This window comes from Electrophorus electricus, chromosome 3 (assembly GCF_041902795.1).
Source record: "Electrophorus electricus isolate QZ-2024a chromosome 3, ASM4190279v1, whole genome shotgun sequence".
Classification (NCBI taxonomy): domain Eukaryota; kingdom Metazoa; phylum Chordata; class Actinopteri; order Gymnotiformes; family Gymnotidae; genus Electrophorus; species Electrophorus electricus.
The window spans coordinates 4,688,846-4,712,500 of NC_137499.1; the positions used below are offsets into that span (position 1 = coordinate 4,688,846).

At 46.9% G+C, this 23,655-nt stretch overlaps 2 protein-coding genes across 3 annotated transcripts in view; one reads left to right on the forward strand and one right to left on the reverse strand.

Annotated features, from left to right (window-relative positions):
• Positions 1-1,197: 1,197 nt before the first annotated feature.
• aspscr1 (ASPSCR1 tether for SLC2A4, UBX domain containing) lies at positions 1,198-19,034 on the reverse strand. 2 transcript variants are annotated; one of them, XM_027029469.3, is made up of 17 exons: positions 18,936-19,034; positions 18,648-18,703; positions 18,170-18,284; positions 15,070-15,170; positions 14,214-14,283; positions 14,018-14,091; positions 13,260-13,833; positions 11,790-11,849; positions 10,890-11,029; positions 9,164-9,245; positions 8,417-8,483; positions 8,203-8,265; positions 7,893-7,945; positions 5,543-5,594; positions 5,182-5,251; positions 3,177-3,358; positions 1,198-1,411 (listed from the first exon to the last, which is right to left on the reverse strand). In XM_027029469.3, the coding sequence occupies exons 1-17, from the start codon at positions 19,023-19,025 to the stop codon at positions 1,401-1,403; spliced, it is 1,860 nt and encodes a 619-aa protein (XP_026885270.2). In that variant the 5' UTR covers positions 19,026-19,034; the 3' UTR covers positions 1,198-1,400. The 2 variants fall into 2 exon arrangements, with proteins under 2 accessions (XP_026885270.2, XP_081566079.1); XM_081709953.1 differs by lacking the exon at positions 1,198-1,411 and adding an exon at positions 2,073-2,972 and having other exon boundaries at positions 3,123-3,358.
• Positions 19,035-21,356: 2,322 nt separating this feature from the next.
• notum1b (notum, palmitoleoyl-protein carboxylesterase b) overlaps positions 21,357-23,655 on the forward strand; it is a 14,837-nt gene continuing 12,538 nt past the window's right edge. The window contains exon 1 of the mRNA XM_027029489.3: positions 21,357-22,089. Within this exon, the coding sequence (XP_026885290.3) occupies positions 21,749-22,089 (341 nt within the window). The 5' untranslated portion in view covers positions 21,357-21,748. The remainder of the gene's footprint in view (positions 22,090-23,655) is intronic.

Genomic DNA, 23,655 nt, shown 5'->3' on the forward strand with positions numbered 1-23,655 from the left:
TACTATTCTATTGTTGATAGATGTGTGGTGGTTGCACCTCGCACAAACTCATGCCTTTTCAGTTTAATTAAAGGAATTACAATGTGTACTTTAGTCCCCCATACCTGTCTTTAATTGGCAGAGTTGGTGTTGGAATGACCTTTCGACCCCACTGACACTGGCTGTGCTATGATGCTTCTGGGCGACCAGGCCCTCGTTCACCCAGCCATCTGGCCACTTGACCTCGACCCCCCCACCCCCCCAATACCTGAACATTTAAAAAATGACAATTATATTAAATCTGTCTAGTCAGAATCCTTTTTGTGGGGGTTTATGAGGAGCGCTCATCCGTAACGTTGCCCAGTGTCACCTGCACACGGGCCCCTGAAGTTGGCCGGCAGGTGCGAGCAGTAGGTCTCCACCCCCCCTCCGCACAGCTCTTCAAAGAGGCCCAGCACAGCTGGGAGTCATTAGGGGGCTGGCCACGGGTGGAGGGTGGGTGGAGGAGGGCACAGAGGGCCAGTCAGCTCGTTAAGGAATGACAAGTGCCAGGAGCACCAGGCTCTGGACACTTTGAAGTTCCCTCAGATGGGCAGCAGAGTATTTGGAGAGCAGAAATAGAGTGAGAAAGAGAGAGAGTGTGTGAGTGAGTGTGAGTGTATGTATAACAGTGAACATCAAAGCTTCAGATACCCAGGCCAAACAATTAATAAGTGAAATTACAAGTAGCCAAAAGGTATGGCAAAGAGGTGAGCCCGTGTTCCTTCAATACACTAAGTACAATCCCAGAATTCACTTGCTAAAGTTGCGTGACCAAAGTGAAATGCCAGATTTTCCATTAGGACAGCTGAAGCAAATCGCACACACCAAGAAGGAAAAAACCACAAGCGTGAGTCGATAAGCTATACGCGAATTGCAACAGGCGAAACCCAAACTATCCCGAAAATGGCCCGATATCAACATCTGTCAAACAAATTGGCCAGGCTGCTGAGACAATGCCCGTGGCACCACAGATATGCCCATGGAGAACTCTCTCAGTCTGACCTGGTATAGGAGGCCTTTCAAACTACAAATGCAAGACTGGCACATTCACAGGCAGTGGAAAAACATTCTAGACACATTTACTCCCCTGACTGTGTTCAGCTTGTACCGGTACAAAAGTGCACTCGGCATTATTGGGATACCGATTTAAAAATATGCAAATGACGGCAAGGGCGATTGCAACCGACATGTCAGCTTTAATTATCAAAGAATCTCACCATTCATTGCAAAACTATGCAGTTGCCTGTGTTTGCACTGGGATCAGTGTGATTCGGACACATTGTCTGTATACTTGAGCATCATCTGGGGGGTTGCGGGTTCTGCTGTGGATGAAGCTTTTCCTCGTTCCTCTTCAGAGACGTCAGAGTCCACGAGTGGCGTTACTTCTTACCTAAGGAAAGAGGAAAAATATTAAAAGAGAAATCTACAAATGTTTAAAAAACCACTAATCCATTATTCTAGTTAAAGCCAATAAAAGACCATTAAAGACAATAAAGCCAATCTGAAGGAACACGAGTGTGCAAGTGAACCTTCCAAGTTATACATCAAGTTAAGGTACATACTTCAAAATGCACTTATGTATAAAAACTCAAAAAGAGTGTTTATTAAATACTCTTTTAATAACATTCCCCTTCTTTGATGGTTCAAATTCCAAGCTCGTCGTGATCTCCAGCATGCCACGTGTCATTCCAAAGAAAGCGAGTGCCAAACTGCCCCACGCAGCAATCACCTTCTTCTTCAGTAAGAACTGCAGCTTTTAATCGCCAATACCATCATAACTACTAAAGCATTACACTGCATATTCATTAATTATATTAGAATCTAGTTTGCCATAAAGCTACTTCACTAAAGTCAGGCAAATTATAAAACATAATAGTGATATTACTGAATATATTACTTAACATATTTTTCATGAATATATAATGCCATTTTAATGAAACGAGAAATGTCTAAGGTTTCTAAGGTTGCTATTATTACTATTAGTTGAACTTACGGTTAAATATGTTTTTGGGGAAACACACACACGCACACACGCGCGCACACACACACACACACACACACACACACACACACACACACACACACACACACACACACACACACACACACACACACACACACACACACACACACACACACACACACACACACACACACGAGTATTTCTCTCAAATGCTGCAGAGCAGGAGGTTACTAAAAACACAGAGATATACAGTCCCTGAAGGAAGCATGCAACAGCAACCAAACAGACGCAGCCTGCCAGCGTCCCCCACAGCGCTCCCCTTACAGGCTGAACAATGACAATATAAGACAGTCGGTGCACCAGTCTCCCCACTGGGACAGGTAGACACCAAAACAGCCTCCATTAACCTGGCGACACTGGATGTTCTCTGCAAACCCTGTGAAATGTCAGTACAACTGCTGACCATTCAGAACTTCCAGAACATTCTTCCTGTTTGTTCTCTTGCAGGACTTAGAAATCCCTTAAAATACAGAACAGGGAGAATAAATTTTTCCCTTTCTTTCTTTGTTTTTTTTTTTAATCCTAGAAGACAGAAAAGAAAGCACTAAAAACCAAAAAAGACATGGATGAGAATCAAAAACAAACGAATGGGGAGGGGGGGGGACCACCACCAAACAGGCAAGGATGCCAACAGAGGGAGAGATGGGCCCCCGGCTGGGCCACACGGCCACACGGAGCCCCCTAGGAGCCTGTTGGCTTCGAGGGCCATTAGGAGGTTGGGAAGGGGTCCTCATTTCATGCAGGGTCCGGGGCAGCTCGAACCCTCGTGGTTCTGGGCTGGGTAAGGGAGGAGAGCAACAGCGACGGCCTGTTCCAGATGAGTACGGCAGGACACAGCGGGAACTGGGGACAGGACATCCGTTTCTATGGCTCCTTCCAAACAACCGACACTGCAGGCTATCTTGTTGTCAGCTTTTTTCTTCACTGTCTACAAGTCCAAAAAGATGACAGCTCAGAGGTGAAACTCTGCACAAGTCTGACATTGTTTAAAGTCTTTGTCAGGACACCCATCTTGCTTTTCTATAGCAACTAAGACAACACAGCAGCCGGCTGCCTGTCTGTGACGGTGCATATCCACCTCATGGCCCTGTGGGCCCGAAGAGCTGTGGGCCCGAAGTCGAGCCGAACACACCTGGCAGCTTCAACCATTTGGGTAGCTTGGCAGGGTTGGTAGGTGTGGGTTCGAGGGTTCCTCCGGGTTCCTCCGGGTCCTGCAGGTTGCCAGGGGATTCGGCAGACTCGGTGTCCCCTGGGAGAGAGTGTTCAGGAGGGAAGGAGCTGGAGGAGGGAGCTGAAGAAGACCGGGGAATGGAGCTGGGGGGGGGGGGGGGGGGGTTTGAGGAATGAGATTAAAACAGAAGGCCAGAGAGATTTAAGTAGAACATATCAAACATTTGAAGAGAAAAGGAAAGGAAGAAGCAAACGAAAAATAAGGAGATTAATGACAAGTCCGTTCCTTTGGTTCCTGATGAGTGCTTTTAGGTAGGAGGACATATTTAGGGTGTGTGTGTGTGTGTGTGTGTGTGTTTTGTAGGGTTAATGTCGTCTCTGATCGCTTTCATGTGAAGGTGAAGAGAGTAAAGAGGTGAGAGGTCATGACCTCTTGAGAGGTCGCTGTTATTAGAAGCTTCCTGTGGAGAGCCACTTCAGTGCAAACATCTTAATCTTTCCAGCTGTGGGCATTTCCGCAGAGTGGGACACCAGCCACCTGCTGTTCCTGCACCAACATCCATATCTCTACCCCGCCTCGTAGTGCTGTCCCGAGGGGGGGGGCGGACTCAGGCTAGCGCTGCTCACACGCTCACGCAAAACACTAATCGCAGGACCGAATGCATCTGATGGCGTGCTTGGCACATGCACGCACCCTTGTCCACGCCGCCTGTTCGGGTCTGTGCTGACAGGAACAGCTGATATAGACTGTGCTATTGATAAATGGGCCTTCAGTCATCACAGATGCCACTGCACCACTGAGATGACCCAGTACCATTTTAACATGGCCTACGGAGTCAAATACAGTCTTCTTGATTATCTCTTAGTACTTAGTATCTCTTAGTACTATCTAGAGATTGCATGGAAAAATGGGAAGGCTATACCTATATATATATCAAGGAGGAGCTTATACAGCATTATTCACAATCTGATGGGCTAGAATGTGTGTGTGGGAGTGTGTGACTCTCTGATCGCCCCATTAAGTCATCATGGTGACATGCCATGCCAGGCAGCAGCAGGAAATGACATCCCCTTTGAAGTGAATCCTCATGAGGGGTGTGTGTGCATGGCCTGATGAAGGAGAGCAAAAGACAGGTGGGAGGGAGCAGGCATGTGTGTGTGTGTGTGCGTGCGTGTGTGTGTGTGTGTGTGTGTGGCAGGGATACTGGGAAAAGAGCTGCTATCTTTAGTCAGGACAGGATGAGGGGAAATGAATGTGTGTGTGCATGGAGAGGGCCTCGAGGAAATGAGGGCGGAACACGAAATAGGGGTCGTAGAGGTGTGTTTGTGTGTGTGTATGTGTGTGTGTGTGTGTGTGGGGAAGGGAAGGTGGGGGGCACCTGTGGTTTCAATGGAACACTCCCATTTGGACAGAACCTCAAAGGCATTCCAACCAGACGAATGACTATCCTCCCAGAAAACCAGCCCTGCTGCGGGGACCGGGGAAAGCATTGTGCAACGTCACGCTGAAACCAGGGCTGCTAATGAGGGCGCGGACAACTCTGTGTGTGCGAGTGTGTGTGTGTGTGTGTGTGTGTGTGTGTGTGTGTGTGTGTTTTGGGGGCATTCAGGGTCCTTCCAACTACAGATTCATCTCCTGCAGTATTGCTTTCCCATTAGCCGCAGAAATGGTGGGCTGTGTGGTTTATATACACTTCCCATGAAGTAAATCAGAGGAAAACCAACATGGCGAAGCATCAAGCGCTTCCTGCTTCCTGCTCTTACGCTGGAACTGCTGATGAGCGGTTGAGAACGACGGCAGTGGCCTTCAGCAGACAGAAACAGCAGGAACATTCCTGCTGACTGAGCGCTAACGTGCGGGGGCTCCAAAGAGCGGGAACAGAAGAAAGCTTGTCAAAAGACGTTCAATGTGAGGAAGAAGGGAGGAGGCGGAACGGAGGAATGAAGGAGAAGAGTGAATACTGTACCCAGCAATGAGCTCATCAGCCTGAAGGGCGGAGACACAGCTGTCCACGAGACTGCCACGCAGGTAGCACTCTGTCACACACACACACACACACACACACACACGCACAATTATAGACTTCTTAGCGGTGCTACAGCTAGAGGCAGCTAAGAAACAAGTGAAACAGCAAAAACTTTCAGCAAAGCCCAACAAGAGCATTGTCACTGCTGAGTAAAACGGTGAAGTCCAGGCAGGCGCTGCAGCGCCGTTACCCAGCATGCCCTCTGCGGCGAGGCCGCTCTCGGCGGGCAGGGCAAATCTGATGTCACTGTTTTGGATGGGATGAAAGAGACGCGCAGAAACGCAAGCCTCCATCCACGAACCTGTCTTCACGTCCGAGCCAAAGTACACAAGGGCAGCGGGGAAGAGGCTGGCCTGGGGGAACAGGAGAGAGCACAGGGGAGACGCAGTGAGAAGAGGCTGGCCTGGGGGAGCAGAGGGGAGACGCAGTGAGAAGAGGCTGGCCTGGGGGAGCAGAGGGGAGACGCAGTGAGAAGAGGCTGGCCTGGGGGAGCAGAGGGGAGACGCAGTGAGAAGTGATGCACTGCCCACTGCCAAGGGGACGGTTCCATGAAAAGAACAAACACAAAGAAAAGACAAACACAAACACACATACACACACACACACACACACAAACACACACAAACATGTAAAAACACCCAAACACATGCACAGAATCAAAGAAACAAAGACAACAAACATTCCGCAGGTCAAACAAGAACATGAAAACCAGGCTGGTTTGAAAATAATCTTGGGTACAGTGTTCACCTGAAAGACAGGCTCAACCCAGCAGGCTCAACCCAGTACGCTCAGTTAGAGGACGCCCTGCTATTTTTTAAAACTTAATTCTTCAAACTCTCTTCGCCCTCCAAATCTTCCATGTGGTGGCGAGCGGCTATAGCCAATGACCCCCTGCCCCCTGTGTTGGCTCGGGGATAGCTACAGCTATGTCCTAATTGCTATTATTAGGGTGCTCTGAGGGGGAAACAATGTGTTTAAATGGGCTACCAGGCATTCTGTCCCCACAGATCCAGAGAAAGCCCACTGTTTGAAGAGCGGCCCCCAAAACAGCTATGGGTTGGGGGGGGGGTATCAAAGGCAGGCTGGGATGGGAAACATTCCTTCCGTGACATGACACAGAGTGATTAAAGATTGTGTTTGTACGTCTTCAATGCTTTTAAATCCTAATAGAGGGTGACAGAGGCAGTAGACAGAGAGAGAGAGAGAGAGAGAGAGAGAGAGAGAGAGAAAGAGAGAGAGAGAGACAAAAAAGATGGTAGAAGACACAAGATGCCAAGAGAAAAGGCTGATGTGTGCATCCCACACCCAGCAGCAAGGTAGCTTTGGGACACTGGAAAGGCACGCCTGCTCTCCGGCCACAGGAGAACATGAGAAGAAAGCAAGAGACACAGAAAACACACAATACTGCAGGCAGGTCACTCCCTGTGGAATGGGAATGTCCCATCATGCCACAGTCATTGGTGCTGCCTTGCTTTAAATGGAGAGTGTGTGTGTGTGTGTGTGTTTGTGAGGGTCACAATGAACAAGTAAACGGCTCATGGGGCAATCGTTAGGCTTTGGATGGTATTTTAAAAAAGAACAAAGCGCTTGTGTCGGGGGGTGTGTGTGTGTTTGTGGATGGATGTGTGTGCGTGCGTGTGTATTTATAGTTGTGTTCAGATGAGTAAGTGGTGACTCCTAAGTGTAGCTGTATCTCTAAATCTATCATAAGCTTTTGAGAAACAAGTGGCTTCTAGTCTCTTGCCACAGAGACGGACTGAACCAGAGCACAGCAGGCAGACACACAACCGCACACACGCAGAGCAATGTCACATCAGACTTAAAGACTTACCATCAAAGCATTCTCACAAACTGTCAACATGCATGTAAACCCCAACCCTGCTCTCACCCAAACACCCCACGCACCCACCCCCACACACAACTTGTTCACAAGAGTGGAAAGTTTATTTCTGGTGCCCTTATCAGACAAATATCCCTTTTCAACAGGAACTTCAAACATATGAAGCTGGTCAGAAGGTCAAAGAAAGAAAACTGGAGTGAGAGAGTGAGTGTGTGTTTATGGGATGCGGAGGGGAGCCAGGACTTGTTTATCTAGACAGCATCATTGCAAAACCAGAGGTGAACAGAAATAACAATGGTGTGTGAAATCCAACATTCGTAACTGTGCAGTCTCAAACGCTTTCTTACACGTTACCCGGATGCGAAAGTGTTCTTGGGTGTGCACGCATGTGAGTGAGAGAGCGTGCGAGAGTGTAAGAGTTAGCTTGGGGAGGGGCCAGGTGAAATGAAAGGCACCTGAGGTCATGGTGACCTCGGTGTCTGAGGTGTTTTACTGTGGCCAGAGTTTTATGGTTTTGCCGCAATGACCCATCGGCTAAAGCAGAGAGTAGAGGTGCCTCAGATCAGCCTCCTCTCCTTCACTCATTTTTTGGGGTAGTTGTCTCCTAGAAACCCACAGACAGTGAGACCCCCCCCCCTTCACTAAAAGAGAAAGAGAGAGTGAATTGAGTGAGGGAGGAGGGCAGAGAGAGAGAGGGTCTACGAGAACAGCACAATCAGACCTACTGTAATCAAACCATTATCCCTGTACTACTGACCACCCACAGAGAACAAACTCTGTCTCTCTCTCACACACACACACACTCTCTCACCTCAAACAGAGTAGTGTTGGGGTTGTCCAGGATGGTCTTAGGAGGAGCAATGACTGGAAAAGAGAAGACGACGATCAAATTTAAAACACATGCTCGTACGCAAACACGAATACGCTCACGCATGCACACAGCATACGCATGTACACACACGCAAGCACGCTCACGTATGCACACGCCACCACCTGTCTGCATGTGTGTAAGGAGCATATGCCTCTGTGTCATGTTATTCGAGTCAATGTGAGAATGTTTCCATCTTTTGTGTGCATCAGTGTGATCAGTGTGTGTGTGTGTGTGTGTGTTTTAAACTCACACAGGTAGAATTGAAGATCAGGATCCTGTAGATGGCTCTTGACAAACTGTCTCAGTGCTGCAACTACAAGCAGAACACGCACGGCTCACGCCATAGTTTGAAGCAGAGACTCCTAACACACTCACACGGGTACCCATGCAGTCCCTACACGCCTACAGTCAGTTTAGTCCAGAAGATGGGGTGTGCGTGCACACGCATGGAAAGGCCAACCAACCTGTCTCCAGCGGTCGGAAAAAGCCCTGGAGGACACGTCTGTCAGGAAACTGAACTCTCAGGACCACCTGTGACACGTCGGAAGAGCAAACAGCTTTATGTGATCTTTCGAAACAAGCAACAAGCTAAAAGGAAAAAGTAACCAGTATATCCCAAGGGAATATTAGTTTCTCAGCTGCACCCATTGCATGTTTAGCACCATAATGGTCATTTTACAATAGACAAAAATGTATCACGTTTCCTTGTGCTTAGAAAAGAAAGGGAAGCCCCACTGACTCGAAACAAGCTTGAAATGGAAGCCATGGGGCAGAAATAAATGTTCTGTATGGGAATACGTGTTCTTTCAGACATGGGACTACTTTTACAGAGGGAAGAATACCATCAGGCACTGCGGTAATGCGTGACTGCTATTGTAAACATTGCCTGAGGGCGTATGGATAGCACCAAACCTTAGGGAAAGGTTTAGTAACAGCAATTTTTTACTGTGTGGCTCCAGTGTTCAAATGCTGGTTAAGGACAGCTTTTCTGTGATATTCTCTCACATTCTGTCCTAAATCATTTACTGTTGAAGAGCAATCGTTTTGAGTAGTTTTTCCAGTTCTGAATGTGCATTAGATAGACAAAATGGTCTGTCTCTCTAATAGACAACTGATGCCGTGAGCTACAGGTGGGAGGAGGGGTCTGAGGGCGGAGTCTTGGGGGTAGAGACCCCTGCATGCTGGCAGGGATGGGGAGGATGAGCTCTCACCTTGGGATACCTGTCCATTTTCTCTTTCATCTGAGCCTCCCTCAGAGCCTGAGTCATCAGAGGGGCCTCCTCCAATGCCCTCCTGAGAGAGAGAGAGAGAGAGAGAGAGAGAGAGAGAGAGAGAGAGAGAGAGAGAGAGAGAGAGAGAGAGAGAGAGAGAGAGAGAGAGAGAGAGAGAGAGAGAGAGAGAGAGAGAGAGAGAGAGAGAGAGAGAGAGAGAGAGAGAGAGAGAGCTGAACTGTATAGTTTACCCAAACGAATTGGGATGTACTGGAGGGAGATGAAAAGACCTGTCTGGCGTACAGGAGGAAATGAGTGATTACAAAGGAAAAGATCTGATTACTATGGCCACAAATGATTAATACCACTCCAGTCCCTGAGATTTACAGCCCTTTGTGTGTGTGCGTGAGTGTGTGTAATAGGAACACACAGACAGATTCTTGCAGATCTTTGATTCTGTGGTTCATAATTGGAATCTATTATACAGCAGTAAACATGCCACCAGTCTGTCTGATCGTCCAATTGGGTGGCGCCGTTTAAGGGAAGTCAGGGTGTCTGGCTCCTGCCCAAAGAACATAAGATTACAAACAAGTCAATTAGAGCCCAGGGTCCTTCTCAGCTACAGGCGTGGAGTGACAAACCACTTCAAACCATGAACCTTTCCAAATGCTGGATCCCCATGGTGACAGCAGTGCGGTGGTTTCTAGACATCTCCCGGTTTGTGTGTGAAGATGAGATGAGTGCTGGCTGGCTCAGGCTAAACTTCTCCTCATAAGAACCTCATTCAACACTTTACGCTGCTTTTGAAGACAGCCATGTTGCATCTCGGCATTAAAGATGTTGACTGCTGAACTGTAAATTTACTTAATCTGAAAACAGAAGTGTGGGGAAATGTTTTTGCGTGAACTCAAGCAAGCCCAACATCCAGCAGCGGAGTGGTGAAACTTGCCTTTAAACGCTGAAACACGCTTAACATTCAGACACCAAAGATTTGAAGGCTTTAGTTGTTCAAGCACTTTTCCATTGCATTATAATACTCCAACAAGCCATCATATTCATCCCTTAACACACACACAGGGCAAACAAATGAGCGATTTGCAGACACACACATACACACACCAGGCAGTTCAAAGTGTGGAGATGGAGATGAGGCCTTTGGTCTCAGACATGTTGTCTGGTGTGGTAACACTCAGATGGCGTACGCACGCACAGCACAAAAAAGACAGACAACGCATGAGTGCTCATGTGGGCGTGGGCGTGCTCGCGCGCGCACGCACACACACACACACACACACACACACACACACACACACACACACACACACGCACGCACGCACGCACACACACGCACGCACGCACGCACACACACACACACACACACACAAACACAAACATCTGTAGCAGAGCTCATAAAAATGCCCCAAAGGATGAGAAAGCCAATAAGGAAAAAAGGGGTGAAAACAGACGGGAAAATAGCAACAAAGGAAACAGGAGGAAGATATTAGAGAGAGAGAGAGAGAGAGAGAGAGATGGAGAGACAGGATGAGAAAGATGGAGAGCCACAGTGAAAGAGAGATGGCCAGAGAGATCTAGAGAGACACATGGACAGAGTGAAAAAGAGGCACAGAGAAACAGAAATAGAGCAGGTTTTGTAGCCTATACGCCTGTCTCCACACCCATCTCCACCCGTCTCCCTCCCTAGCCTCGCCCACCCGAGCGCACACACCTCTCACTCTTCAGCTGCGCAAACCTCTTCCTCACGTCATCCACGGTCACCTCGAAGAACTCATCTGTGAGCTCCTCGTTGTTGTCACGGCGACGAGTGGCCGTGTCCAGGTGATAGATGAGTGGTTCCCTCTCCACTGGCTGCAGGGTGAGAGAGAGGGGGCGGAGTCAACGTGACGTGCATCACCGCGCTCTGTTGAGGCCGTTCCCTTAAGTCCAAGACGGAAGCCTCAAAGCGGTGTTCCCAGTTCCAGCATGGCAAAAAGCCATGTAGTTAGCAGGATGGACGTATGCTACCACTTAAAGGCCAAACGCTTTAAAACTACTTAATGCACCTTTAAATTAAAAGCCAGAGACACCAAGGCAATGTCAGCATCATGCCTTCGAAGAAAATATAAATGCACAGACTAAGTGTCAGACATTTGCACACACAAAACATATGAAGGGAACTTCGGAGCCGCTGGCTAAGCTGCTCTGAGCTCTGGAGAGAGAGGGGAGGCTTGGCCTAATTGCCCAGGGCCTGAGAAGGTCAAACGCTCTGGGCTGTTTCAAAGCTTGCTCTGGAGCTAACTGCACCCGTGTGTGTTTTTGCCTGGTTGCGTGTGTGCAAGTAGAGGGATGTGCATGCAGGCCATGTTGCTGTCTAGGAATTCCCATGCCAGGCATGTTGGCATGGCAACTGCCGTGCCATTTCGAACCCGGCATGCCTGCGGCATCTTTCTGTTTTTCCCTCTTTTTTCTCTCTGTTTCAGTCCAGTGGGTGATGGTGGCAAAACCAGAAAAATGGCCACAGTAAAACACCTCACACTTCAGGGGCTTAGTTAGCGTATGGACGGTGGTTGTACAGGTGGATGGACGGGCGGATGGGCGGACGGATGGGCACAGATTTTCTTCTCTTTACCTCCAGATATTCCTCGCCTTCCTCTAAATCCCTTGCTCCGCATTTAGAACTTGCCGAACTCTGAAAACAAACGAAAGAAGAAAAGAACATCAAAGTGCGCCAAAAAGAGAAAATGGGAAAGCCGAGAGACGCCCGTCCAGGGGCAAATGAAAAGGCTGTGTCTCCTCCAACACTCCCATAATTACAGAACCAGGGCAACAGGCTGAGGTTTTAGGCTGACAAGAGAGCGAGAGAGAGGGAGAGCGAGAGAGAGAGAGAGAGAGAGAGAGAGAGAGTGAGAGAGCGCACAATGTGAGTTACATAAGGGATCGAGAGAAAGTGAGTATTTACTACAGGAGGAGAAAGGCAGATCTGAGTGTGCGTGTTCATGTGTGTTTGTGCATGTGTCTGACAATATCTTCGGTCTGCTGAGGCATGTCTGAATAGACACAACAGCCTGGAGTCCCTTTTCCATCAAAACAGCACTTCAAAGCAGTCGCCAGCACGGGACTTTCAAAGGAGCAGAACAGCAGATACACAACGCAACATGTTAGCAACAAACCAGCCAACCAGCAGCTGGTGCACCGGAGCCTGGTCAACAACAGGAAATGCTCGCGTGGGGATGAACACTCCCTGATGTCAAGTAGGCTACTTTAAATCATTCATTACCTTGCTCAGACTACACGGGCCTATAAAATATGTCCACTGCAAAAAAACAAAACCCATGCATGGATTAATAATACTTATGAAGATCCAAGTGATCCAAAGTCATAAACACTATGAGAGATTAATTTATTTTACAGAAACAAATCTCCCCTGGAACTCGAAGAGGGAGGGGATGTGGAGTGTATCGTCTAGACGCGGAGGGAGGAGCGCTTGGTTACCGTGGCTGGAGAAGAGATCACTCCCTGGTTTGTGAAAGAAAGTCACGCGTGAGCCGTGCTGAAAGAGCAGGAAGCAAGGCCGCGCGATATATCGCCCGGGAAATGTTATCGCGATACTGACCTTTGACAGGCTGATAAAGCAGAAGGCTGCAGTATGTAAATTAGCCAAGTCCCAGATCATTGCTGCGGGGAAGTTTTATGGAATCGTTCAGATCGTTAAATGTAAATAATATTGGTCAAAATAACCAGTCTGTTACAACCTCACCTTAAGGGTTCCCCATTGTTTTGAACGCACTGCGTATCGCAGCCTTAATATGTAACAACAATCACAATTCAAGCATTTTGTATGCATTGTGCAGCCATTGTAGGAGTTTGACATCACACACATGTTTCAAATCACAACAATACGGGATATCGACTCTCGCTCTCATTACCCAAGCAGGTGTGTTTCTTTTTGCCATTAATTGATAATAACACTGCTGGCAGGGGAAGAAAGTTTCACTTTTTAATTCACATTTATTTATATGCTTTTATTTTCAGCTATTTAATTAAATCTAGCTGATTAACTGAACGGGTGACCTGAGCTGAACCCTGAGCCGCCCCTCACCTGGGCTTCATGGCTGGCTTTGGCCTTCTTGGCTTTCGGCGGACTGCTTGAAATGGATGATGGTGAGGATGAAGGGCGCTCCGCTGTCACACCTTCCCCAGGTCCTCCCAGACGCTGCCCGCCACCAGAGAAGGGCACGAAGTTAGACGGCGTGGCTAAGTGGGTGTGGTGTTCCTGAGATGGCCCTGGTCGCTCCTCATCCGACCGAGGTTCCGGCCTGGGTTCTTGTTGTCCACGGCTACCAGCCTGCCTGGTTTTGGGCCGCACGACTTGCTGTTCCTCCTGAGAACGCTCCGCCTCTTCCCGTTCAACAAGAAGGGCTTGGGATGCGTGGGCCGCAGCTTCAGCGCTTTGGGGGGGCGGACTAGGGGTTTCCATGGGTACTGGGGCAGGCGTCGGCTCGGATGGCCTATCGGGGAGCGTGGTGTTTGCAGCCATCGAAGTCCCACTGGGCATCTCAAGGTGCTGAGGAGACATCTGGGAGACAGACCCTGCAGGAACCACATCAGTGGGCGTGGCAGCTGTCTCCATGGGCTCACCCAGCCCAAGAGAGGTACTCCGTTTCAGTACATACCTGAGGACAAAGGAGAAAGACACTAATCAGTGTCTCTAACTAAAATGTTAACAGCATAATTACGTGTGATGGTCTGACACTCTGGCTCCATTGTGCGGTAACCCAAAGCAAAGCAAAATGTTCACAATAAGCTCATTAGTACAATCTAACTCTTCACACTCAGATAAAGAAGAGAGGGTCTGACCTCAGTATGGCACTGCCTCCAGTCAGGCCGAGAGACCTCAGGGTGGTCGTCTTAAGAGCTTCCTCTCCGCTGATCTGTGGACACACGCGCACACACACCGATTCCTCACCACATCTTAATAAACACATCAGCAGGGAGGAGAGGACGGGACGGAGTAAAGGAGAGGGGACGAGGGGAGGAAAAGGAGAGCTCCTACCTCATCTCTCATGTACACACAGACTGGCGTAGGTCCTGGACCCTGGACCGGCTCCTGGAGCTCCGACAGCCTGCTCAGAGCAGAGAAGTCAAGTAGCACTGACAGCAATGCCAGTCTGTCTCTCCCTCACAGTCACACCCACACACACAGAGACAGACACACAAACTAACGAACAAAAACAAATCAATGGTCCAGTTCAACATCTGTGAATCAGTCTCTGAGAATGTTTTGTATGTGTATTCACATCTGGCTCAAGTCCAGTTCGGTTACAAGGCAGTGAGTCAGAGTGAATGCCCACCAGCATTTCTGTGCGGTTGAGAGATTACATGGGTGGGACTTCTAGAACTCCCACCTCTGAGCTATAATTTGCCACTATTAATTTTCACTACTCTCGACATATCAAAAGAAACAGTTTGCTTAAATTCTTTCCAAATCAAAGTCTGGAAGCCTCCATGGAAAAAAGAGGGAGTTGTAAAATGATGTCATAGTGATGAGATGCAGGCATAAAGAGAAAAGGCACAAAATGGCCAGGGGCCAGTCCACTGCAGCCAATAGCAGCGAGACTCCAGAACGGGTGCCAAGCAACCCAGTGGTGCGGGCGGGGCCTGCTGAGAGAGTGGGCATGGCGAGAGAGCAGTGGTTGAGCTCAGAGAGTGCGTGGCTTTAGCACTGATTGGCTGGTGCATGCAGTCTTCAGAGATCTCAGACCCTGGCTACATCCAAAAAAGCCACAGAAGCAGCACGTGCAAACATAACTAAACCCCCCCCTCAAGACAAAGGAATGATAACCCTCTACTGAACCATATGCACGCATGCACGCACGTGCACACAGACACACGCAGACACAGACACACACCTGCTCTGAGGAAAGTGGTCGAGGAGTTCCCACAGGTTCTGTCCACTAGAGAAGGAACCCTGGAGACGAGATCCATCCTCCAACTGCAGCGCAATTCGGACCTGAATGCAACCATAACCACAAACTAAGGTTGATAAGAGTGAAGCACACAAGTGGAACATGTCCAAGAACCAGAGATCATCAGAGAACTACGAGCTGTCCTTCACAGCTTCTGTCTGAGAGACCGGGAAGATAAACCCTTGGTGAGGTCATCTTTAATCAGTTTGGACTTTCAGGTGTTAATGAAGACTTAAACGCACAGCAGAAAATTGTTACAACAACAAAGAGACAAACTACATGAAGTGCTTAAAAGTTATACCTTTCCAAGTTCCAAGGCATATTTAGGAAATCACTCATAGGTCTCATGAGACAACCTAGAAACCTCAGAATACAGCATCGGCAGATGCAGGCTACTAGCCAACCTGAGCTGTTCTGATGCATGGATTGTGGGTTAAATGTACCACAACCACACTTGGACTCAGAAGAACATTTCTAACCCCCCCCCCCCCAACATCTTGTAAACATGAGTCAGGTTAGTGCCCCAGTGCCGTGGCTGCAACTTCTCCCACTGCGCTTTAGAGCAGACGTGGTCATCCTGGCCAGCCATCACTCCTCCTTGATCCTTTGCTTGCAAATGAGGAGCGAGAGAGAAAGACAGACTTTCATCTCCTTTTATCCTCTGTTCCAACAAATCCAGTCAGACTCTCTTGCCCTCTCCCTTCAACCCCTCTGATTATAAACACATTCCACTGCCTCGGTAAACCAGGCCTGACGGCAGGTACGCAGATGGGCCAAACAGCGGCGCTGACACTTGTGCACGGGCAGGCCCGAAAACATGCTTCAAACGCGGAGCGTAGATCGGGTGCTTGCAACAAGCGCTGCTGGGTGTTTGGCTGTGGGTGGCCTGACTGGAGCACAGAGAAGGTACAGGCTGGGGAGACCAACGCAGATTGACGATGTCATTAACCTTGGCCTCCACCTCATTTCCCCGATCTCCCGAAGCCACAGAGCGGTGAGAGAACCTTCCTCCATCAAAACTGCCAGCCCAAGATTTCTGCCTCCCCATATATCACACGAGTTCATATGAACCCATAGAAGTAAATACTCTTTTCTTTTCTTTTTTTAGAAAAGGCGACACAATCTTATTTATCTTCACCATAAACAAACCAGAGATGGAACAGAGAAGGAAAAGATGAGAAAAAAACAGACTGTGAGACACTGTTTAATGGCGGGGGGCGAGCTGCAAACAAACTTTGTTGTATATATTGAGCTGTCTGTTGGGGCACGCATGTGCACGTGTACGTGTGCGCAAGAGTCAGCGATGGAGCGGCAAAATGTCCAGGTAACTCCATGAAAGAGCAGCAGCAAAAAAACAAAAAAAAAAACAAAACAAAAACTCTGCCTGCACCTGCGACACCTCCCAACCTGTCTGAACCATCCACCCTCCAGAACGCCTCATCCGATGTGAACCTCTACGAACCTCCAAAAGAAAAACCCTCTCAGCCAGTTAAAAAGGCTTCTGTCCTGCCTTGAAACAGTTTCCTTTACAAACATGTCATCAGCTGTATCCTATGTGAGGCCTCTTCAGAAGGAGGTTGAGGTGGGGGTGGGGTAACATGCTAGAGGAACCTGTGTGGCAGATGTTCCCAATTGCATCCTCCTAAAGGCTTCCACTCCCAGTCTGCTTCCAAGATGGCACTTGGCGACACAGGCCAGACGCGGGCGAGGCTGTTTACAGAGGGCTGGGACACAGCTGGTCGGAACCGGACCGGCACTGCAGAGGACTTGAAACACTGTGGCCATGTTAACACCCAGCGAGGCCTGGCCACATGGCCCTGTAATATTAATTACACCAGCCCACAAACACAAAATGGAAACTATGGATGGTGAGGGAGACAAACAGAGGGGGGAGGGGGAAAGTGTTCTATGTGGGTCTGTGTATGTGTATGTGGTGGAGCAAAAATGCACTTAAATGTTCAAAGGGAAGTTTTGGAACAAGGAATCAAAGAAGGCACTGATTATTTTTATGACTCATTTCACAGCAGTAAAGTGTGAGCACGCGCTGTAGCCATACGTGGGATTCTGGACATCAAGATGGTGAAGTAATCTAACACAAAGCCCCAATGGCTTAAGCACTTTCTCTCACGAATCAGCCCATAAGGCTGGATTTTCTTTTAAAAAAAGGCTCTCCCCAAAATAGTGTGATTTACCCCTGAGCTGTGCACCATATCACACAGTGAAGCAAAGTCAGGAAGATGCTCCCATGCCACCAGTGTCAACCCAGATTCATATGTAATGCAAAAATGCGAGTCACGAGCAGTGGAGCAGTGCTGGGAGAGTATGTTTGGCAGGCAAAAGATTGGTGGTTTCATTTTAACTTTACCCCTCTCCAGAACACAGTACTGATCAGTGAAAGGTTTTGGAATTTGAACACTGCTAACTTCTAATTCACCAAACACAAGAGCTTTGTCTTTAACTAACCTGTAATAAAACCATATGTTTTCTTATACCCAAAAAGAAACAGAAATTTCCAAGATGTTTCTAAAGAAGATATTTCTAGGGCTCTAAAGACCAGAAGCACTCTAGTAGGAAAACTTTATCTTTATCACAATTCCCTTGACCTGCCCACCAATACATTTTAGTGGTCCTAACAACATGATATACTGTAGACATAACTGGACAAAGCTATGGATGAAATAACCCATTGTTTTTCAACATTTCTGTGCATGAGGCGCAGATACTAGCCACACTGACCATGGTCAAAGCAAAGTTGCTTTCAGATTTAATTATAATGAGGATTTGTAACAAATAGTTAGGTTTACAACACATTAATTAGACATGTATTCAAAATATTAACATTTCAAGAGTCCTTGTTTGCCAAACACCTCACTGTTCTACTTCATTGTGAGGTAGAAAATCTCTGCATATGAATCTGACAGCAACCTGCTCCTGGCTACTTCCATTAGTGATAGTGCAGCTACTCGCAAATCCCTGCCATAGGCTGTCACTAAAAAACTACACCAGAGTGTCACATCCATCCAGCAACGTACTAATGACGCACCATGCTCTCTGCCCCAGCCCGCTGACGGGTGCATGGCACCACCTCCAACTTGGCATTATTTGGCAGGCTGGCAAACCTCCACTGCATTGTCAGATCCAGCACATTCCTCTGAAACCTGTGTATAAAAGAGAGAAACAGAGGTTAGAGGGTTAATAGAAAGCACTGCACACATAAAATGGGTTAAAAAAACAGAACCAGATGAAAAATAACTATCACTATATCTTCCACAAGTATACAGATAACGCTAGGTGAACGAACACCCAGCAATAATACCCACGGTTAGGTCATCTTAAATCAAATGACAAAGTCGTCAAACCAAAAAACGTCCCTGTTTATTATTTGTGACTACAAGAAAATTCAGTGGTTATATGATTTATAAACATCAGACATATCGTGTTGCGTTCAAATACTCTTCTGCAAGGTAGCTAGCTAGCTATAAACATATTTGTACAGCTGCTCAAGCAATTTAGGAACTCACTTTAGTCCGTGGTCATCTGGATTAAATCCATGCTTCTTACAGACTTCTTCGAGGACCTGTAGATTAAAATTAATTAAAATTGTGTGAGCTGGAGTGCGTTTAAATTACTTTGTCTTCATAGTTCCAGAAAGAAAATGCTAGCTAGCTAATCTAAGCTAATACAGCTAAAACATCACTGCTCGCAACAAACTGTCCTCGGTCGTGCCCCCCAAAAACGACTACTTTTTAAATGTCAGCGAAAGCGCAACGGTCTTAAGATGGCTACGCATTCCAGTCAGTCATATTTACCTGAAGCAATGGTGTGTTTGGAGACACTTTTACGGTTTGCCTTCGTCCATTTGGAGTGAGAACTGACACTGTTGTGCTGCTGGCTGCCATTGCAAAGTGACGTCACTGTGTTTGTTTGAAGCAACTTTATTAACAGCAACAGCGACGTGCAAAAGAACGTTTTTCTTTGCAAAAGAAAAGCATCGCCAATTTTACCAGTACATTTAATTAAGCGAATTAGGGGGAAAATAACTCACTTATATAACTAATTAGGCTTGCTGATAGTTTTGTTTGTTTGTTTCAACTACACAAAATGACTGTTGGCTGTTCTTAACATCGAGAACTTCAGCATGATTTGAGAGGAAATCGATGCAAGTTTGAAAGTCGATTTTAAAAATAATCTAAACAGTCTTTTGACCCTCCAATGTATCGTAGTTGGGGTGTTGCACCCGTTTCTGATGGTTTAATTCTTGCTCAGTCCCTTAGGGAAAGTCATCCTCTGCTAAAGGGCTTTGATGTAAAGAGCAAAAGGCTCAGAAAAATGCTAATCAGATCATCTGCTTTGGGATTTATCAGAAGCATCTCAAAGCGCTTGTCTGCCTTCGGGCTTTTACTCGCTTCCCCGGCGCTTTCATTTATGTTCTTTTTTTGGTGCCCTATAGGCAAACGTGCGTTTCGCGCGGAAGAACGAGGAGCGACCCCATAGCCGCGTTTTCCCGATCATCGATTCGACCACAGAGCAAGAGGTAGATGTGCTTTAAAGAGACCATGCGGAATAGGCGACAGATGCGCGATGGGGGTAGGAGATCTGTCTCCACCACGCACTGTCCTCGCAGTCTCAGGGCTGTCTCTGTCAGGTTATGGTCTATAACACATGGCTAAATCTGACGTTTCTAACACAAGTGTCCGATTAGTTAAAAGTAATTGCTTTATTGCATTAGACAGAAGATGACCACACAGGTGGTTTTCATGTGGAAATATAATAAAACTCAAATATTTTTAGAAGGATACCTGGTTTCAGTTTTCATTAACACTGAAACCGTCTAATATTTTCGCCTCCTTGCAGTCGTTCTTGAGTTTTTAAACGTAACGTCAAGACCAGTCAAGTCGTAAACGAGCGGAAAACCTGTCTATGTGTAGATGTAGTGTTTTAATGAGTTTTAATGCTAGGAATTTGTGCAGCAATGTTTTTATTGCGTATATAGGTGTTCCTCCTAATGACCAACATGGTGCCGTTATATCCAGGTAAAGCTGCTAACGGTGGACTGCAGTGCTCACGTCTGAAATAGGTATTTCTGTTGATGCCGAAAAAAATAAAAATCGATCTGTTCTTCAGTCTTCTCCCGTTTCCTAGTTAGTGTTGAGAAGATACGCAACACCTTTCTTTAAAACTCTGCCTGAAAAACAGATTTAAAATAACGCGGACTACGTGACGAACTGGTCCTTACTCTTGCAGGTTCGTTTGAAGTCGTAACGCGCGCATGCAAAGGTGTGACAAGCGAGGAAGCGCACGGCGGCCACCTTTGCGGAACTGGGCCGACGGTAGTCTTTGGCCATTGTCTTAGCCTTTAATGATATTTGCGTTTCAATTGCGCAGGAAGTGTTTGGATTTGGACGCCGTTAGCGTCACACTTATACATTGCGAGGCTCACTGCTGCCTATCTATCAGGCCGTGAAGGTGAAGGAGGCTGCTTTGCCCTGGGGAAATTGCTGCCGTCTGAATAAACAACCTGTTCCGTCCTTATTCGTCCAAACTATCGGCGAGGAAATAAAACTTCAAACGCCCCCCTAACGGCCTTTTGAGTGCCTGTGTTTGCGTAACCTCTGAAAGCAAAGTAACTGTACTGCAAAACGGAAGTTATTTAGGGAAACGAGGTCTCGTTGGATGTCGGTGCATGATTTTTTTTCCAGTCCATTTAAAACGTCTCAATTTGTTTTGATATATTTGAATATTAAACCATTGTACTGCTTATTTTTACTCTGAGAACTTTGACAAAGATACGACCCATTGACCTGACCGTATTTCAAATTACTGACACCATAGGAGCTTGTAAATGAATGTGCCTAATGTTAAGTTAATATTTTAAAGGGCTGTTGAATGTACGGTGTGCGTTACCTTGCTTTGACGCACAGTGTACATCATCAAATCCAGAAACGATGCCCTGGCCTACTTAAATTCGCAACGGTAATTGCAATGACTTTGGAATGACACTGTTTCTTGCTCTAGCGCAGATCTTTTCTTTTTAAAACGCATGACATCTAGTAAGAAATGGAAGATCGAAAATGTTGCCGCGTGGGCATCATTTTCAATCCACTCAAAGAGGAAACGTGTGTAGCAATAAGACACGCCCCGCGCCCAGCCCACGACACCGATTGGCTAAGAGGATAGTACTGGGAGAAAACTGGATAAAATCCCCAATGCATGTCGCGTGGAAATAATGAACCCACAATTGACATGGACGAGGGAAAAGGATGTTTTCAGCTATTTGAAGCTCGAAGGAAATGCGCGTAAATGATCAGTTTTAAGAGTGAGCGTTATTACATTGTCGTATTTTTTTTTCACTCTGAATACGCAATGAATGGCATTTATATCACGGTCACTTAACAATATGTTTCTGAGAGTCTGATAGATGAACTGACAGCCAGAACTTTATTGGTTATTATAAAACTGGAACCGATAGTGACAAGTCCAGAAGAACAATACCTAGATCAGGAGAGAGAACATTGAGTGATTATAAGGCACCGGCCAGTGTCTAATAGTGTCTTATTTGAAAAAAAAAATAAACGTTGGCCTTGTTAAGAAACAAATATTAACAGTGTTTTATTTTTGGGAAATGGGAAGCGGTCGGGCGAGGATGCGGACTCAGGCGCTGTTCCGCTCGGCGCTGTTAGTGATACTGTTACTTGCTGAAACTTCGGAGGCCAGAAAGGTACGTGGTGGCCGGACACAGCCTCGACGGGCGCACTCACCGCCCTCATCCCGGGACAGGACGGACGCAGAGAGCTTTCCCTTGGACTTCACGGCGGTGGAGGGGAATATGGACAATTTCATGACGCAAGTAAAGAATCTTGCTCAGTCGCTCTATCCTTGCTCTGCTCAAAAGCTCGACCAGGACATGAAACTGCACTTTTTGGAGAACTCGTCAGTCACCTGCAACGACGGAACGCCTGCAGGGTACGTGTGCGTTGCATAAACACGTGCCCACTCAGCTCCTAACTCACAGTATTCTCCAATTGTTTAAAAAAAAAAAAAAAAAAAAGGTTAAAATGCGTTTTCTTGAGTCAACCATATGTCCAAACCCATGACCAATATCCTATGCCTTGTTTCATTGGTAATTTCATTGGTACTTTTTGCAGCATCACGGATTTTTTCATATATCAAAATATGCTTATGGACTATTTTAGCATAATATTTATATTTATTTAGACTATATGTGCTGTGTTGTAGCGTAAAACTTGATATAGTAATAAACACTTCTAAAGATTGTTATATTTTCTGGTCCCGAAAATATGAATAACAACTAACTAATAGAGATAACGCATCCCTAAGTAACTTTTTGGCTAAACTGGTCAAACGCAACAGGTGTATGAATGCGCGGAACGATGCGGTTCGTAGAGCTACAGCTTTCTGTCTAGATTAATTCAGGCATTTTATGGTCATTGTCGGGAGGTGTTCTGAGATACCAGGTGCTGGTGAAACAGCAAGAAGAAAACGAGATTAATATAAAGTGAGGATTTCTCGTTTTGGACAGAGTCTAAGCGATTTTCCTGCTTTAGACCGAACGGAGGGGACGTTCCGCGTGATCCCTGGCATACTTATTTATTTAGCACCCCGTGAATACTTAAAACGAAAAGATCTGCGCTTGTCTTGTCTTCAGTAGTACCCGCTTGACGTGTGGCAGGCTATCCGAAGACTGCCAAAGCCAATCTGTGTCTTCCGAAAATAGTTTGTGCCTTCTACTGTGTTTGAAGCGACTGGTCGTGCGTGCCTCGTGGACATGGTTGCGCGCGATACTGGTGCGCATGGCCCTAATCACGCGCGTTTGGAAGCAAACTGCTCATCTCATTGCGGATAAGTCTACTTTGCTACTGAGTCAGCCTTCAGTATTATTTACAGATCTTTTTAACTACTCCATTTATCTTTTTCTGGTATTAGGCCATTTACCTTGGTCTTGAGTGATCGCACGACCCTTTCTGCTTCTGCTCCCCAGACCAGTGCATTATCTTTGAGAGGGCTTGCTAACAACTTGACCGTGTCAATGGATACTTGTTGCCCAGTGATTTTAATGTGTTTGACTCATGCATCCATGGGATCTGATACTTTTTCTTCTTGTACCAGTTTTGCTTGTAGAAAAGCTTAGCAGACCATAATAGTCATACCTGGTATTAGCTGAATGGCCAGACTCATCCAGGTACAGCCAAAAGAGAGCATATGGGAAGGCATGCTGCCTCCTCAAATGTAAAAGGCACAAAGTTTATTTACCAAGGCCAGAGACACATCAAAGGGATTCCACCACAGGAGACGCCGCCACACTTTATGTAAGGCAAAAATGCTGGTTTCACTGCTGTCTGGCTGCCATACTGAGAGAGTAACACATACACCCTCATCCCCCACATGCAAATACAAACATGGATGCACTACACACACACACACACACACACACACACACACACACACACACACACACACACACACACATACACACACATAGCTGTCTGGTGAGCGTAATCATTGATCAAA

Coding starts and splice junctions, on each gene's coding strand:
- aspscr1 (XM_081709953.1), bottom strand. CDS start 19,025: ATGGCAGCCAGCAGCACAACAGTGTCAGTTCTCACTCCAAATGGACGA. Junction 13,834..14,017: donor GGAGGCAGTGCCATACTGAG/GTCAGACCCTCT, acceptor CTTTGTCCTCAG/GTATGTACTGAAACGGAGTA. Junction 11,850..13,259: donor AAGCCAGCCATGAAGCCCAG/GTGAGGGGCGGC, acceptor GTTTGTTTTCAG/AGTTCGGCAAGTTCTAAATG.